Source organism: Brassica napus, chromosome C3 (genome assembly GCF_020379485.1).
Source record: "Brassica napus cultivar Da-Ae chromosome C3, Da-Ae, whole genome shotgun sequence".
NCBI classification, from domain to species: domain Eukaryota; kingdom Viridiplantae; phylum Streptophyta; class Magnoliopsida; order Brassicales; family Brassicaceae; genus Brassica; species Brassica napus.
The window spans coordinates 41,598,856-41,616,255 of record NC_063446.1 but is presented as its reverse complement, the minus strand read 5'-3'; the positions used below and the strand labels follow the sequence as shown (position 1 = coordinate 41,616,255).

Sequence of the window (17,400 nt, the reverse complement as noted above, 5' to 3'; positions counted from 1 at the left end):
AGCCTGATGGAGGCATGTGGCCTAGGGAGCACGAGGCTCTAGTGGGCACATGGCCTAATGGGCACGTAGCCTTAGGAGCACGGGACTCTAGTGGGCACATGGTCTAATGGGCATGTAGCCTTGGGAGCATGGGGCTCTAGTGGGCACATGGCCTAATGGGCACGTAGCCTTGGGAGCACGGGGCTCTAGTGGGCACATGGCCTAATGGGCACGGGTCTCTAGTGGGCACATGGCCTAATGGGCACGGGAGCACGGGGCTCTAGTGGGCACATGGCCTAATGGGTACGTAGCCTTGGGAGCACGGGGCTCTAGTGGGCACATGGCCTAATGGGCACGTAGCCTTGGGAGCACGAGTCTCTAGTGGACACATGGCCTAATGGGCACGTAGCCTTGGGAGCACGGGGCTCTAGTAGGCACATGGCCTAATGGGCACGTAGCCTTGGGAGCACGGGGCTGTAGTGGGAACATGGCCTAATGGGCATGTAGCCTTGGGAGCACGTAGCTCGGTAGTTAGTAAGAGTCATATGTTCTAGAGGGCACATGGCCGGAACAGATGGTAGACATGTCAATATGCTACAGTGAGCATGATGTGTCGAGGTGCTACAGTGAGCATGGAGGGACCCTACTGATGAGCTGGAAACCGTGGCCTGAGCCATTAAGTCGAGTTGTAGATGTGCTGCAGTGAGCATATATCTTCATCTGGCTGATAGAACCATAAGCTAACTTGGAAGAAGAAGAATAGTGACTGGATGCAACCCCGTGGATGCAATTCTTTGGATGCAGAACCCCGTGAATACATCTCAGTGGATGCCGCACTTGTGGATAAACCTGAATGGATGCAACAATCAAGTAAAGACCAAGATAGCTCTAGAATAAACCAAGATCGTGGGAGGCCAAAGGGTAGTCTACGTATCAGTAAAATATTAATTCAGTCAAGTCTTTGCTTGCAATTTTCGGTGTCTTGTTTTTACCTAAGTTTTTTTGGTTTCTACAACTTGTAAGACTATAAAAAGACCTAAATAGCCATGAATAAAATCATTCCCCTTTTAATCAAAAAAACTCTTTTAAATCTGTCAATCGTTTGTTCATCACTAAACATCAATTGCTTAGGAGTTAATTCTCTGCAAAGCACTTTTCCCTTGATCATTGTTTGTGGAAACGTCTCTCACGATCACTGGCGCATCTACACAAGTGTTGACCAGTTCATAGATCCTCACTGAAAACCATCTATCAAGATTCCACCACCATCAGTTCAAAACCGATCCATTCTCTTTCAAACCATCAGATCATCCTTCAAAATCAGGGACAAATGATCTCTTCATAAGAGATTCATCACAAGGAAGCTCTGATATATCTAAGTATCCACCTTACAGCTGATTAGTGCTCCTTGATAAGGTTACTCATGTACCTACACACAAGCCCTACTGCAAATGCCAAATCTGGTCTCATTCCTATCATTACATACATCACACTTCCGTCTTCTCTTCTATATGAATTAACTCCATCTCCTCTACATGTTCCTCAGTCTCCTTTGTTTGTAGCCATTTTTAATTTGAAATGAATCTCCATTGGAATACCAACTTAATTCGTTTGATCCATCCCAAAATTGTCCAATACTTTCAACAAATACCCTTCTTGTGATACAAAGGAATCAAAAGTTTCAAAGAAAAGTTTTTGATTAAAAAGGTAATTATTTTGTTTCTGAAACAAAAGAGTGCTTAAGTAGAGAAGAAGAAATCGAAAAGTCCAAAGGGAAGGTGAAAAGTCCTAAATTGCAAAAACAAGAAAATACTTAGAAAAACTAAATAAGTCCATAGACTGAAAGATTGAAGAGTTGAGTTGGTTCCTTGACTTGATCTTCATCTTCATTTGGCTTTAGTTTAGGATAAACCAAACAAACAATTGCATTCTTCAAATTCCTGGTCTGAGATCTCGTAATAGGCCCATTAGAGAAAGAGAATGGGTCGTTTTGGGCTGAGGAAGTCATGTCTGGTCCATCTTCAGTTTGGGTACGAGTTTGAGTATCACCAAGTCCATTTAGCTCCAAGTCAGCTTCATAGTCACTTGATTGTTGCATTCACTCAGGTTTATCCACAGGTTTGGCATCCACAGAGATGCATCCACGGGTTCCATCCACATGGTTACATCCACGGGGTTGCATCCACTAACTATGTCCTTCCTCTTCCAAGTTAGCTTCTAGTTAGACCCTGGTTGCATCACTTTGGATACTAAGCTTTGCTACAGAAAAGAAGGACTCTTTGTGGTTAAAGGTTATGTTGATGCAAACTATGATTGGACATGGATAAGAGGCGGTCTACGACAGGTATTGTTTTCATGCTTGGAGGAAATTTTGTTAGCTGGAGATCAAGCATGCATGATGTAGTACCATTATCTTCAACATAGTCAGAGTATATTGCTTTGTCAGAGGCAGCTAAGGAGGCAGTATGATTAAGAGGCTTGATGAATGAGTTGGGTTTTGATCAAGGAGCATTTAGTGTGTATTGTGACTCACATGGCGTCATTGCTTTAGCAAAAAATGCAGTGTTTCACGGGAGAACAAAACATGTTCAGGTCAAGTATCATTTCGTAAGAGACTTGATAAGTGAAGGTTGGGTGAATGTAGTGAAGATTGTGACTCCTTATACTTCAGTAGATATATTGTCTTACAAATTGGCAAGTCAAAAGAAATTGATTCGGGTATAGGCTTTAAGAGAAGAAGCAAAGAAGGTTTTCTTTGAAGGATATGAGATATGAAGCTTGGGGAGTATTCACAAAGGATTGTAAAGAAAGAGTGAGCGTTACTCGGGTTTTTAAAGTTTGAAGGAACTAAGGTCAAAAATCTGATGAAGGACAAGGGGGAGAATTGAATATATTCTTAATCAAGATTATATGATGGTACAATATATCCAAGAAAATCAGAGGCTGGTTTAGGTGATTGCTAATTATTGAATCGGGAATACACATGCATACATGATCATTAAAACGACGGAGTATGGGTTGTTAGATCCTAAGTTATCTTCTTCTGAGTCTTGAGAGAAAAAGTGAGAGAGATTGTATTGAGAATAAAAGAACAAACCATTGTACACGAGTGAGCTCGAGTTTGAACTGAGATCTTAGTGAAAGTTGCTGGTCCATCCTAGATTCGGTGAGCATAGTAGCTTTTCACATCGAAGAGTGAGTTGAATACCGGATAAACAATTTATTTGTGTCTTTACTTGTTCATACACACGTGATTCGCACAAGAGAGTAAGTGAGGTTTAACACAAATCGATCAAAGATCCGTACAATATGTTTATGCAAAAGCAAGGGATATAACTACACTACACTGAGAGTTATGAGATAAAATGTATTTAATATGAGTTAAATATTGTACACCTGAAGACACTAGGTGTGATGTAATATCAAGCTAATTATGTTATCTCATATAATAGTGGTGATGTTAGTCGCAGGGATTAGTTGAATAAGAGTAAATTAATAGGGGACAAAATGATATAACGGAACCAAAAACATAACTTTAAATCGTTAATAAAAGGTAAAGGCTGTTTAAGAAATTAAAGGCAAAAACTGTAATAAAACAGTAACTCTATTTTCGGTACATGGATATTGATTTGTTTTTATTTAATTAAATCTGTTTGTTTCTACTGTGATGTTGAAATAGTTAGATTAACCGGTTTAATATTATTATTGATATGATATATGTCTATTTTAGTATGGCTAATAAACTATTTATATTTTAAATGACAATATTTTATGAAAATTTTACATGTAGACATACTTTTTCCTTTTTCATATCACTTGGACATACTCTCTTCATGTCCAGTACTTTACTAGGGGAGAATGACCAAGCTACCCCAAAACTACAACTAGCTTAGTTACTTTTTTTTAATTTAGATTTCTTTTTATTTTTACCTCACCGTAACCCAATTGCATCCGCTTTTTCATCTCTGTCTTCTTAGGAACCCTAGATTTCGTCAATTTCCTTCTCACCGCCGCAGCTCAAGAATCAAAGGTTTCAGCTTTATGCAATCTTTCTATCTCCTTTTCGATTGTAAACCCTGAATTCATTCCACCTTTCTGCTTGTCTAATTACCGACGAGGCTTCCCGGACAAATTGCAAACTACCCGAACGGATCTTTGCAGCATACATGTTTTAGAGGAAGCGATTCAATCTCATATGTACTGTCAACATTGATCGTGTGGTCAGGGGTAGGAAACATGTGGTCAGCAACATCAATGATGTGGTCACTAGATGAGTGGAACCAGTGAGCTGTGTTGGGGTTTGTTGTTTAGGGGTAGCGGCATCGTGGTCAGGTAGTACGATAATTGGGGTCAGAGGTGGTGTGGTGTGGTATGAATGTTATGTTGTTACATGTTATTTGGTTGTTACCTTAGTGGAGAGGAGTTCGGGTTGGTGAGCATGCCGTGAGTATTATGGTAGTTTTCATACATCCACGGATATTTGATAATGAGTTTGGTTGGCAAAACACTCAACATCATATTGGTTGAATAATGAAGAGGTACACATCGTGGGATGTGGTTAGCATCCTCTCTTTTCTGACCACATGAATCCCAAATGAAGTGTTTAAGGTGAGTTAAATAAGAAAGGAATGTAACTGAAGGAGAGAGAACAGAAGGGAAACATTTATTAATAAATAATTGAGAACGTGACTTGTGTTTTAAAAGAAACAAACGAAACTGGTATCTTTTTGGTCTTATCTATCTCTTTCCAACCAAGGGCAATTTTGTAAACAAAATAAAAAAGCAAGTCTAAAGTACACTACCAGCACAAAGTATCTAAAAGTGCAAGTGTCCAAGACTAAAGTATATGTTAATATCTCATATTTTATGAGTAGAAAACAAATTATATTTAACAGAATACATATACGTCGTTTTTATGTCAAGACTCACAACTTTAAAGGTGGTTTCTTTTAAGAACTCCAAATAAAACTTAAAAATAAACAAAATTCCAGATTTGACCTAATATTACTCTTCATGGCGACTCCTATAAATGCCATCTCAACAAAGTGTCGAGAGAAAAGCTTTCAAAGTGCATAAAATATAATTCCGAAAGTTTCTACCATAATCATATAAATAAACTGCAATATGTCCTCCATTACAAATCTTCCCCATCCAGGCTTCGATGCAAAAGTCGTAAACAACCAACCAAGCAACATACCATCGGAATACGTATGGTCCGACGAAGACAAACCTTCCACCGACATCAAAGAGCTCCAAGTCCCTATCCTCGACATCTCCAGTTTTCTCTCCGGACAAGACGACCATGTCGCGACTTCTCAAGCGTTTAGGCTCGTGTCCGAAGCTGCGAAGCTTCACGGCTTCTTCCTCGTCACAAACCATGGAGTTCAGGAGGGGATATTAGCACGTGCCTACAAGTGTATGGGAACGTTTTTTGACTTGCCGGCATCGGAGAAACAGAAAGCCAAGAGGAAATGGGGTGAGATCTCCGGTTACGCCGATAGCTTCTACTCGGAGCTTCCGTGGAAGGAAACGTTGACGTTTAGATTCTCTGCTGAGGAGAAGCTCAGGAGCGGCACGGAAACAGTTAAAGATTACGTTTCTAAGACAATGGGAGACGGGAACGAAGAGTTTGGGTAATAATACACCTTCCGTATTTGGAAAAGATGTTTTAGATTTTATTTAATTCAATTTGATTTAAAACTAAAATATAAATTTAAAATATGAATTGTATACCAATAAAAATAAAACTAAACTAAACTAGTAAATGATAGATAAGAATATGTATAAATCTTAAACATTAATCGTTCAAATACAGAGAAGTATTGATCAGCCATCTAGAACTATTTATAAACTAGTAAATCATATATGTTTTAACTAACTTATATGAAAATATTTTATCCAAAAAATAAAACTTATGGTAGTTTGATGATTAAAAGAATTCATACAAGAAATTGATAAATCGTGGTTCAAATTTCCTCGCGTTGTTTTAAAATTGGTTGGCGACAATGTACGTTTTAAAATTTAAATGATAAGTATCGATTTTCTCATGGGACTAGTAGTCTTGTCAGTGAGTGGTTCGAGATCTATAGTTATAAAAAAAAAGACAATATAAAAACTGAATAAGAATACAAGTGTATCATACATTATTTTTATTTTTATTTTTAGTATCTACATCTATTTATTTTAAATGTAATACAATCTTCTTCCTCATTGTTTTTTAAAACAAATATACTGAGATGTCAAAGTGGACTGCAACCCGCAGGTTATGTCCGAGTAACCTAGTATCGGAGCAGATCTGGACATGTATATACAAACTGTAATCTGTGGTGGGCTGGTCCGCACTAACCAAAATAAAATCGAATCCGCAGCGGATTAGGCTACTTATAGAACTGGGTTCGCGGGTCAACCCGTCCTGCCCGCCCCGCCAACCCGCGGATCGACCCATTTTTTTCACTCAAAACTTCGATCCGCATGACCCGCAAAGAAAGATTCACATACCCACACCCGCTCCGCCCAAGTTTGCGGGTAACCTGCGGGTAATATAAATTTTAATAAAATAATTATTTTAATTATATAATACTTATTTTTCTAATAAAATAATTAAATTATATATTATTTTCTGAATTTATAGTATTTTATATATTTTTACGAAAATATATATTATTTTTTGAATTTTTTTTTTTGCGGGTTAGCGGGTACCCGCGATTCAAAATCGACCGACCTACACCCGCCCCGTGTAGAATCGACTCGACCCGCACCCGCACCTGCATGTTGAATTTTTCGAAATGGCCGACCCCCACCTGCCCTGCAGCGGGTCAAACGGAGCGGAACCCGCAGGTAAAAACTAAAATTTCCAGCTCTAGCTACTTAGACGCAAGTTGGCTAGTTTAACATTTGTAAAATTAAGAGTTTTAATAGACTATAAAGATAATGAATAACTTGAAACACAAATATTTTCTTATATATTTTATTATCTATAACAAAATAATTTAAGGAATTTCAAATACAAATGAAGAGAAAAATAGAAAAACAAGAACAAAAAAGACATCTTAAAAATATTATGTTTTCATGTTTTTTAGAAATTTTAGAAGCTAATTATTACATTAAGCACAATGAAATATCAAACACAATTAGTGAATCTTGTAATCAACTATCCCAACACTTTAACCTTCATTTTCTTTGTATTAGTTGATATAGTAAGCTATTGAGTGATCCTTGCCTTTTTTATCTCAATTTATTATATATTTGATATTCCCAACTATGTTAATTCATGTACACAAGTGTTGGATTACTATTAAAATAAATATACTATATGAAAATAATTTAAATGATTAGAGTAGTGTAAAATATATTTATCTATGCTCTCTCGTTTATCATATATATACAATCCGTAAAAAAAGTTGAATGCACTATGGATTGGGTACTTGGACACGGGTTGATCTGCATGACATTAATATTGACATCCCACGAATAGATATATATGTGACTAATCTAGTTAATAATATTTATTTTGTGATTGTTTCATGCAGAACTGTGTTTCATGAATACTCAGAGGCGATGAACACTCTTTCGCTAAATATCATAGAGTTTCTTGGAATGAGTCTTGGGATCGAAAGACGCTATATGAGAGAGTTTTACCGAGATAACGATTCGATACTTAGGTTGAATTACTATCCGCCATGCAAGCAGCCAAACCATACATTAGGGACAGGACCCCACACCGACCCGACTTCTCTAACCATACTTTATCAAGACCACGTCGGTGGTCTTCAGGTTTTCGTGGAGAACCAGTGGAGATCCATTGCTCCCAAGCCTCAATCATTCGTGGTTAACATCGGCGATACCTTCATGGTAATTAAGTTAACATTTTTTTTTAAGTTAACATTTTCTTTACGTAAGAGACAAAGATTTTGACATTTTGTATGTGTATCCAAAACTCATATATAAGCGTGATTCAGAATCTCATAATGATGAGAATGATTGATTTTGTACCCACTACCCATGAGACTCAAGACAAAAACTGTCTCGTGTTTTAGATGTGAGTCGCTTTATTAGGATGGTGGAACCATTACATTTCATCGAAAATGTATCCATGGTATACTCCTAGTAATTTATAAATATATGGACTAATCGAGTTATTACAAATTGGTTTTGTGTTGACATAGCATCAAGTAAAAATTTATCCAGGTAGTATACATATGAAATATTTTTCCTGAAACTTATCATGCAAGAAACTTTGAAGAATATTGAAAGTCTGTATCTTCTTTTATAGGCGTTGACGAATGGAATATACAGAAGTTGCTTGCACCGAGCAGTGGTGAACAAAGAAAGGGAAAGGAAGTCATTAGCATTTTTCTTATGTCCACAAATGGACAAAGTGGTGAAACCACCGAAGGAGCTACTAGAAGTGTCCGGCCAAAGGCTGTATCCTAACTTTACATGGTCCATGTTTCTTGAGTTCACGCAGAAGCATTATAGATCCGACAAGAACACTCTTCAAAAGTTCTCAGACTGGCTTAGGAGCAAAGAAGTTATCGACAACAAACTTGCCGGACAAAGTTAGAAAGAGACTGAGAGATAAAAAAAAAAAACAAATTGAAGGGTTTGATAATGTTTTAATGGAAATTTCAGTTAATGTTTTCTGAGCTTCAGACAGTTTATCTATAAAGAATAGTAACCAAGCAACCAACCGCCTTAAAAACAAGAATCCCAAAGATTAGTATGAGCTAACCAAACAACCAACCGCCTTAAATAACCAGAGCATCTACTGTAAGTCTATAATCTATGTTGTTTTGTCTCCAAAACGTATCCATGAATATATAAGAATATAAAAAAATTAGATCCCTTGTATCTCAAGTGATAAAAGAGTATGTAACTAAGAAGAGACAGCCCTTGACAAAAGAAAAAGGTTTCAATCGTACGTGTTCCATTAAAGGACGCATTTTAACTGAACTGAATCCAATAATTTAGAAAGGTTAAAGTAACATCTTAAGCAAAAAGCTCACAAAACTGTCACGTTCCAAACATCATACTGGAGAGGATGCACACATAGTTTTGGACCCCTTGTTTATGTGCCATCGGAGTAAATATTTTAGGTTTATGCACACCTAACATTAGTAGTCACTTTGTTTCATAGAACTTTTCCACATGTATTATGAAAAAAGAATATAGAGTTATTTGTTTATAGTTACTTTTATTTGCCCAAGAATTATAACCAAAACTCCAAAAGAAAACCCCACATTAACAACTATTATACAACACTCTGATTTTTAATTAATATTCTTATAACTTTATTCGCTCAAGACATGATACAGTTTGTAATGCATTTTTTCCTGTAAAAAGAGGTGATCTTAATTTATTTATGATTGCCTATTTGTATTTTAGGGTCAAGACAAGAGAACAAAATACAGAAAACAAAAGAATGGCCCATCTAAATAATTTTCTTGGTGGCTTCTCATGAAATGTATTTGCTGATGATTCAGCTATACATCAAAACTCGATATTCGACACATCACACACTAATATCTTTTTGTTTGCTTCCTCCTTTGTGTTGGCAAGATTATCACAATACTTCTATAACTCACATATGTTAAGAAGAAATTACGTCTTTGTGACTTGAAAAGTTATGGAAAAAGTTTCTAAACATTTAGTTTAATCATCCAGAAACAGTATCTTTCATTTCTAAGCACACCTCACCTCAAGATGTCCAATAATTTCAACTCTTTTCTCCAGTGATGTGGCGGAAAGGAAGAAAAAAATAAAAATAAGCCGAAAAATATGTTTCTTATTTTTGTCTCTAAATCTATGTTAGATTCGGCACAGAGTAGGGGCCTGGGGTTGTACCAAGTAAAGAGACAATGTGTTTTTTCTTTGTTATCTTCTTGTATTGTTTTACCTTATAGCCGGTGTTATTAAATTATAGTTTCTTGAAGTATTTAAATGAATTAAACCTCCAAAAGTACCAAATAAAGTGAAACAACTCTATAGATTAATCGTTTTAGAGAAATGTTTGTAATTGTTTTTGCTTTCTACAACACGAACCATGATGAATTCATTGACAAAAAAAAGTATAGATGATAATGGTACTCACTCTGCATCATAAAGTTAAAAAAAAATCACTTGTACTATGTGAAGTATCTATTATGATTGTTCTATAATTACTTTTATTTTTCCGACCACTATAAGAGCAACATTAGATAAGAACTCCAAAGAATTTCTTAAACAAAAAAAATATATTAATATTTTAATGAATTATAATTAAAAATTAAAAGTTAATTATAAACAAAAGTTCAATCAATCTATTGTTTACAAGTGTCATACATAGTTTTAGTGGAGCTTTAGAAAATCCTAATATTAGAAGTTTTGTCTATTTTCTCTCTTTTCTTTTGATTATTTTTTATTCTTTTATTCTAAGAAACACACTTTAAAAAATTTCGTTGGAGGTGTTCTAACAACAAATAATTATAATACAAAAGTCTGATGCGTTTTATCATTTCTGAAACTGAACCCTCAACAGATAAAATTTATGTAACTAATAATAAACTATATAAACGTTGACAAAAAAAAACCATATAAACATTTAGAACATCTCCAAAAGAAACTCTATAATTTCAAATATAGAGTTTTTTGCTTTCTAAAAAGAAACTTCAAAACTTTAAATTTAGAGTTTTAAGAAATGAAACTTCATATTTGAAGTTTTACTACTCAAAACTCTAAATTTGAAGTTTCATCTTTTTATTTGCATCTTGGTCCTTATAATTAATTATACATCATATTTTTGATTTGAAGTATTTCTCATTCATAGTTTTAATCCTTAAAACTTTTATATATTTTAAATATTTCAAATTTATTTTTATAAATTAAAACTTTACACATAAAAGTGTTTTTAAAAATCAAAATAAGATTTATAATATTTTAAAAGTAGAATTAGATGACAAAAATATTACAAAAGAAACTCAATAAATGTTTTTTAAGAAGATATATACATGAATACATAATTATTACACAAATTTAAATATTACAACAACACTAATAGTCTAATAAATTTTCTCTGGAACTTCTAAAATATTGTCCAAACAAATTTTGTATAACCGAAAATTGAGCATTAATAAAATAATTTTATGTAATAATGTGGTATTTTTCTTGTATTTTAATATTTAATTATGTATTTCTATTTATAATTTTATATTTTATTGTAAGATTTTATTAATTAATATTACTATCATATTTTTATATATGTGCTAGTTATCTACAAAAGTTTTATGGATATCTATTAATTATGACAAATATAAAGAGTATAGTGTAAATTAAAAATAATATTAAAGTGAAATTTGAAGTTTTGTTTTTAGAGAAAAAACATCTTCAAACTTCAAATATAGAGTTTTACAAACTTTATAATAAAGAGTATTTTTGGAGATGCTAGTTTTGGGTAACTGCGTTTAAAAAGAACGGCACGTGGAGGTAAAGTGAGCGAAGATCAACCTCCTTTTATGAAGGCCTACCAATGGCCCATCAATGAGCTCCGGTTTCCTAAAGAGAGGCCCGCGTCACATGCATCTCTTCTGTCTTCTTATTCTCTTTTTTTTTTGTCGTCATTGTCTCTTTCAAATACTTACAATACACCATTTTATGTAGAGAGAGTTACATAAAAGGGTACTTTGTGTTAGGTTATTTACGTCTTTAAGCACTTTATACTTGAGGTGTATTATTGGATTTGTTTTTTTCTTTCCCTAAAATGCCCTTTCTCACAGATAAGGATTTTCTTTCTAGTTAATGTTAAAGTGAGGGAGTAATGAGTCGTTAGTTTCTTGTGGTCAAGAGATAGACAATCATTGTATGGTTAATTACTTGTGGTCAAGAGATAGACGAGCATTATATGGTCATGGCAGGTGAATGGGTCTGTCGAGACGAAGGAAACTGGGATTTTGTCGTAGACAAAACACAGATGTCTTGCAAGTTTCTTGTGGCCAAGAGATGGACAAGCATTGTATGGTTAATTACTTGTGGTCAAGAGATGGACGAGCATTGTATGGTCATGGCAGGTGAATGGATCTGCCGAGACGAAGGAAACTGGGATTTTGTGGTAGACAAAACGCAGATGTCTCGCATGGTCCCGTTCCGTGATGGCATTACATTGAGAAAGTTGGAGCCAAACGTCATGAAGGAGTTCTGTTACGGCGAGAAGGTGGGGAGTGTAGCCTTAAGATGATATCTTAACGGCGGTGATTCTTGAAGATTGAAGCAAATTAAGGGCGGTTTATGGCTTCATCTAGACGGAGGAAAGATGCATCGACGTTACATGTCCCGCAACGAGAAAAAGAAAGAATCGCAGATCTGAGATTAACTAGGCGGTGGAGAAGGTTTGATTCTTGAGATGCGGCGGAAGCACATTAGGGTTCTGAAGAAGAGAGAGATGAGTTGGTGGGTTATGGTAGGGATAAGTAAAAGAAATAAAATAAAAAAAAATATGAGTTAAAAAGGTAACTAAGCTAATTTGTATTTTTGGGGATAGTTAAGTCATTTGAATCTAATAAAGTATTGGACACGAGGGAAGTATGTATAAGTGATACGGAAGAAGGAAAAGTATGTCTAAGTGTAAAAATTTCTTTTGTATGTCCATCAGTCTATGTAATGTTTGGTTGCCCTACTCTCTGTTTTCTTGTTGGGAATAAATATCAATACAAAAAACGAAACAAAAAACCACCAAGAAAAAGCACATTGACAAGATTGCAAGAAAACAAACGACATGTCATCTTCTGAATGAGTCCAAATAAGGAATTAGTATCATGGACCAACATATCATGCGTCACTCTCACCGTCACAAATTTAGGATGTAACTATTAAAAAAATATGAAGAATAAAAAGAAATGAAATGAAATAGAAAAAATAAGAGAAAAATATATTTTTCTCCTAATTTAATAAAAAATAATTGTATTTCTTAAATGTTAAAGAATGTTAAAGAATCATAAGTAATAAATATTTCTTTTGAATGATGTAAATTGTAAAAAAATGATAAAATTTTTATTATTTCTACTTATTTTCTTGATCACCGTTTAAAACCTTATAATATTGTCAAATCATTGAAATGATAGGTAGATCACGCTTCTTTAAACTTAGAATTAGAAAACCACATATTATATGAGTATCCAATTTAACGTTTTTTTTAATAAAGAATCCAATTTTACTTAACTATTCCCAAATCTTAGACAAAAGGAAATCAAATATCACACAATGTTTATTTTGTAAAATGGATAAGTACATTTAAAAGACCGGTTGAATAAAGCTTTCTCAAAAACTATGTTATAAAATCTAGTATCTTCTAGTACTTTTTTGAAAATTGTTGCCAGCGATGATAAGAAAAAATAAAATGACCGTAAATTACTTAATTATATATATTTATATTAATTCATTCATTATTAGACCCAGATTTTCTTGGAAAGTAATCTATATTGATCCAGTTGGAAATTTTGTATTTTCAATATCCCACTTCTTTTCTAACTAACCTACCATATTTCCCTTCTCTTTATTACCCTCAGCTATTATATTATTATCTATTTCTTACTGACCCCACATCTTACTTTCTAATTTTAAAATACTTTCTAATTTTAAAAATAGAAAGCGGACCCCTCATCCTCCCACATAAAGTACATAATTAATGGACACCTAACAAGCGACCTCACACTCCATCTACCTCTCTCCTTCCCACAGGTGTCCATCTGTTCCCTTTTTTCAGATCCTGCTCCCTTTTTTCCAACCACCTGCGAATTCTTCTTCCTCTTCAAGCTCCATTGGCGTTTTTTGGAGGTTATTTTGACGAAAATTGGTACGATTTTTCCATGAAATTTTCATACTAATATACTACTTATGTTCTATGTGTTATGGGTAACGAAAAAAATAAAAACTTAGCTGTAAAAATCGTAAAAGTTTTCAAAGAAAAATGAAAATAAAATTTGAAGAAGGTTCTCTTCTTTTAACACGATTCTTTAAACACGAGTTTGATAGGAAAAAACATAAAAATAGTGTTAGACGATAATGTGGGTTTTGTAACATGTTATTTGTTGATTAAACATACTTAAACCGATGAAAGATTAAAGTTTTAGGTATATTGGTATGAAAATGATGTTTTTTTAGGACTATTTTGTATATTTCTACTTATTTTTCATTGTTTTAAACCAAAATAATACATTACAATATTGGTAGACGATATTGTGGGTTGTATAATACCCCCTGGGTTAGTTAAAAGGGTTAAATCAATAAAAATGAAAATTTATAGAAAATACTAGAATTACTAGTACTACTAAGCTACAATCTGTATTACTTGTATTACTTGTATTACTAAATAGAGTATGTACCAAAGATCTTGGACAACTTAGATTCTTTAAACGGTTAACTCATCATAATTTTTTTTTCAGGAAATCTATGGCCTCACCTATTACAATCATATGTTTTGATTACGGAGGAAGTTACATCAAAGATGGGGGTGAGAGAAGATGGATCTCGGGAGAAGATGAAATTCACACTCTAGTGATGAAGACAGCTGTGGAAGAGATTACGTATTCTGAATTGGTTGAAAGTATATGCAGAAAGATTAAGGCAAATGGAGATGGGATGTTGAAGATTAGTTACTTTCCAATGGTATTGTATTCGAACAAGCCATCATATATTTGGTGTGATGAAGACGTTTTGGGTTATCTCATGCAAGTAAATCATGATAAATGTAGAAGTGTTTTACATGTGGAGATCAGCAGCGACATGGATGATACATATGGTGGTATGTCACTTTTAGGAGATGATGATGAGACTGATGATAGCTATGTTGGTCTTTCTGATGAAGATGATGATGAAACTGATGATAGCTATGTTGGTCTTTCTGATGGGACCGAGGAAGATGACACTGAGCAAGATGGAACTGATCAGGATCATGAGATGGATGGTGTGGTCGCGCTTTACACACCCGAACAACATGAAGACATTGAGATGCATGAGAATTTAGAGCATGGGTATGAAGGAACAGAAGTAAGAGTGGAAGAAGAAGCTGGAGGAGCGGAAGTTGGAGCTGCAAGAGCCGGAGTTGCAGCTGGAAGAGGAGGAGTTGAAGCCACGGCTGCAGTAGAAGAAGAATGGGATGATGGTCTCGATTTGGTTAAGGGTCAAGAATTCAGAACTAAGGTAGCCATGCAAGTTCTAGTTCAGAGGGGTGCACATAAGAATGGTTTTGAGTATGAAACATTGAAGTCTGATACTGTGAGATTTGTGGCAAAATGTCGAGGAGCCAAAGAAGGTTGCAAGTGGTATTTGCGTGTAGTAAAGCTTAAGAATTCAGATCTTTGGACGATTAGAACTTACAACAAGTCTCATACATGCTCATTAGTAACTACAAGTACCCTTAGAAACAGAAGGAGAGGCACACCGCATGTTGTCGCATCTGTTTTGAGTGAAGAATATCCCGGTAGATATGACACACCAACACCAGCTGATCTGATCAGTATGGTTACCCACAAGGTTGGTGTTGATGTGTCGTATGCCACAGCATGGAGAGGAAAAAGGATGGCTGCTAATGAAGTCCGAGGTACTCCGGAAGAGAGTTTTTCTATGATACACTCCTACATGTACATGCTTAAGTTGAAGAATCCTGACTCAGTAAGTTATGTTGAAGTGGATGCGGCAAAAAGATTTAAGTATCTATTTTTCGCATTTGGAGCTTCCATAGAAGGATTCGCAGCGATGAGGAAAGTTATCATTGTGGATGGAACACATCTTAAGCATGTTTATGGTGGAGTTCTGCTTGTTGCGACGGCTCAAGATCCGGATCGTCACCACTACCCTATCGCATTTGGTGTAGTTGATGGTGAGAAAGACGAAAGCTGGATGTGGTTTATGAATAAGTTGAGGTCAGTGATAGCAGATGAAGGCGAATTGGTGTTTCTTTCGGATAGAAATGCGAGCTTGATCAAGTCAATACGTGAGGTGTTCCCAATGGCTGCACATGGGTATTGTATCTGGCATTTGTCTCAAAATGTCAAAGGACATGTTTTCAACAATAGAGACGCTTGCGCAAGCAAGTTTACAGAGTGTGCACATGCTTATACAGTGGCTGAGTTCGATGATCTCTACGATGCCTTTTCCAGAAGGTATCCTTCTGCTGCGGCGTATCTGGAGAAAAGTGTTGAAGTGAGAAAATGGGCAAGATGTTACTTTGAAGGAGACAGATACAATGTTAACACAACTAATGCAGCAGAATCCATTAATGGTGTTCTTCGGGAAGCGAGGAAATTCTTCATGCTATCGATGATTGATGTTATCATCAAGAAAATGACTGAATGGTTTAACAAACATAGGAAGAAGGCAGCTGAAATGCCAGTCAAAAAGAAGCTTGTGCCAACAGTGGAAAAGGAGTTGTCAAAAAGATGTTTGGAAGCGAGGTGTTTAGATGTTGTTGAGATAAACAGCTTCCACCTTGAGTACAATGTCAATGGTAGTGACGGAAATATTTATACGGTTGATTTGGCAAGAAAAATGTGCACCTGCAGGTGTTTTGATCTAGACAAAATCCCATGTGTTCATGCTGCTGCTGCTGCCAAGTTCTTGAGCGTAGGAAGAGATCTTCATCTACAAGAGTTTTGTTCAAAATACTATTTGGTGGAGTTGTGGGCATTGGCATACTGTAGGACGATTTATCCAGTTCCTCATATGTCTGAATGGGTCATACCTGATGAGATTCGAGCACTTAAAGTTCTTCCCTCGGTATACGAAAAAAAGAAAGGACCCACTCAAAAGCAAAGGTTTCCATCAGCCGGAAAATCTCGTGGACGAAGAAGAGGACGCGGAAGGGGAAGAGGCAGAGGCAGGGGAAGGAGAGGCGGACGTTTGCATGAGTATTTTGAATGTGGAAGTACTTTTTCCCCCACTGAGTAACATGGAACTCTTGTACTAGGTAACACTGCACTACTCGGTATTACTGTGAACTACTATGTGTAATATGGACTACTCGGTACTACTGCGAACTACTATGTGTAATATGGACTACTAGGTACTACTTTGGACTACCTTGAACTACTTTGAACTACTTTGAATTACTATGTAGTATGCATGTTTCAAAAAACTTTTGTTTTCGTCTTATTATTTATTTTTAGAAAAAAATATCTCATATATTACGAGATTATATGGTCATATTTGTGTTTATTTGCCAAATTAGACATAGAATACTCTTAAATTCTGAAATTAGTTGAAAACCTCTCATTTCTATAGAAAACATCCTTCTACTTCTATACTAATGTCTTGATGTGAAGGCCATAATGGGATGAAATTCGGAAAATACGCATTTTATTTAAAAAAATTATGCCAATGTGTTATATATAATCTAAAATTGTCTAAATACATTTGTATTACTAATAAATTTAATTTCTTCAGGTTGTATTACTA

At 35.3% G+C, this 17,400-nt stretch overlaps 2 protein-coding genes across 2 annotated transcripts; both read left to right on the top strand.

Annotated features, from left to right (window-relative positions):
* The first annotated feature begins 833 nt into the window (after positions 1-833).
* LOC125583972 (gibberellin 20 oxidase 3-like) lies at positions 834-10,568 on the top strand. The gene is made up of 3 exons (XM_048751620.1): positions 834-5,612; positions 7,509-7,830; positions 8,252-10,568. The coding sequence occupies exons 1-3, from the start codon at positions 5,104-5,106 to the stop codon at positions 8,540-8,542; spliced, it is 1,122 nt and encodes a 373-aa protein (XP_048607577.1). The 5' UTR covers positions 834-5,103; the 3' UTR covers positions 8,543-10,568.
* Positions 10,569-13,587: 3,019 nt separating this feature from the next.
* LOC106403299 (protein FAR1-RELATED SEQUENCE 5-like) lies at positions 13,588-17,398 on the top strand. The gene is made up of 2 exons (XM_048751617.1): positions 13,588-13,801; positions 14,391-17,398. Exon 2 carries the CDS (start codon positions 14,398-14,400, stop codon positions 16,891-16,893), a length of 2,496 nt encoding a protein of 831 aa, XP_048607574.1. The 5' UTR covers positions 13,588-13,801; positions 14,391-14,397; the 3' UTR covers positions 16,894-17,398.
* Positions 17,399-17,400: the final 2 nt, after the last annotated feature.

Coding starts and splice junctions, on each gene's coding strand:
- LOC125583972 (XM_048751620.1), top strand. CDS start 5,104: ATGTCCTCCATTACAAATCTTCCCCATCCAGGCTTCGATGCAAAAGTC. Junction 5,613..7,508: donor GACGGGAACGAAGAGTTTGG/GTAATAATACAC, acceptor TGTTTCATGCAG/AACTGTGTTTCATGAATACT. Junction 7,831..8,251: donor ACATCGGCGATACCTTCATG/GTAATTAAGTTA, acceptor CTTCTTTTATAG/GCGTTGACGAATGGAATATA.
- LOC106403299 (XM_048751617.1), top strand. CDS start 14,398: ATGGCCTCACCTATTACAATCATATGTTTTGATTACGGAGGAAGTTAC.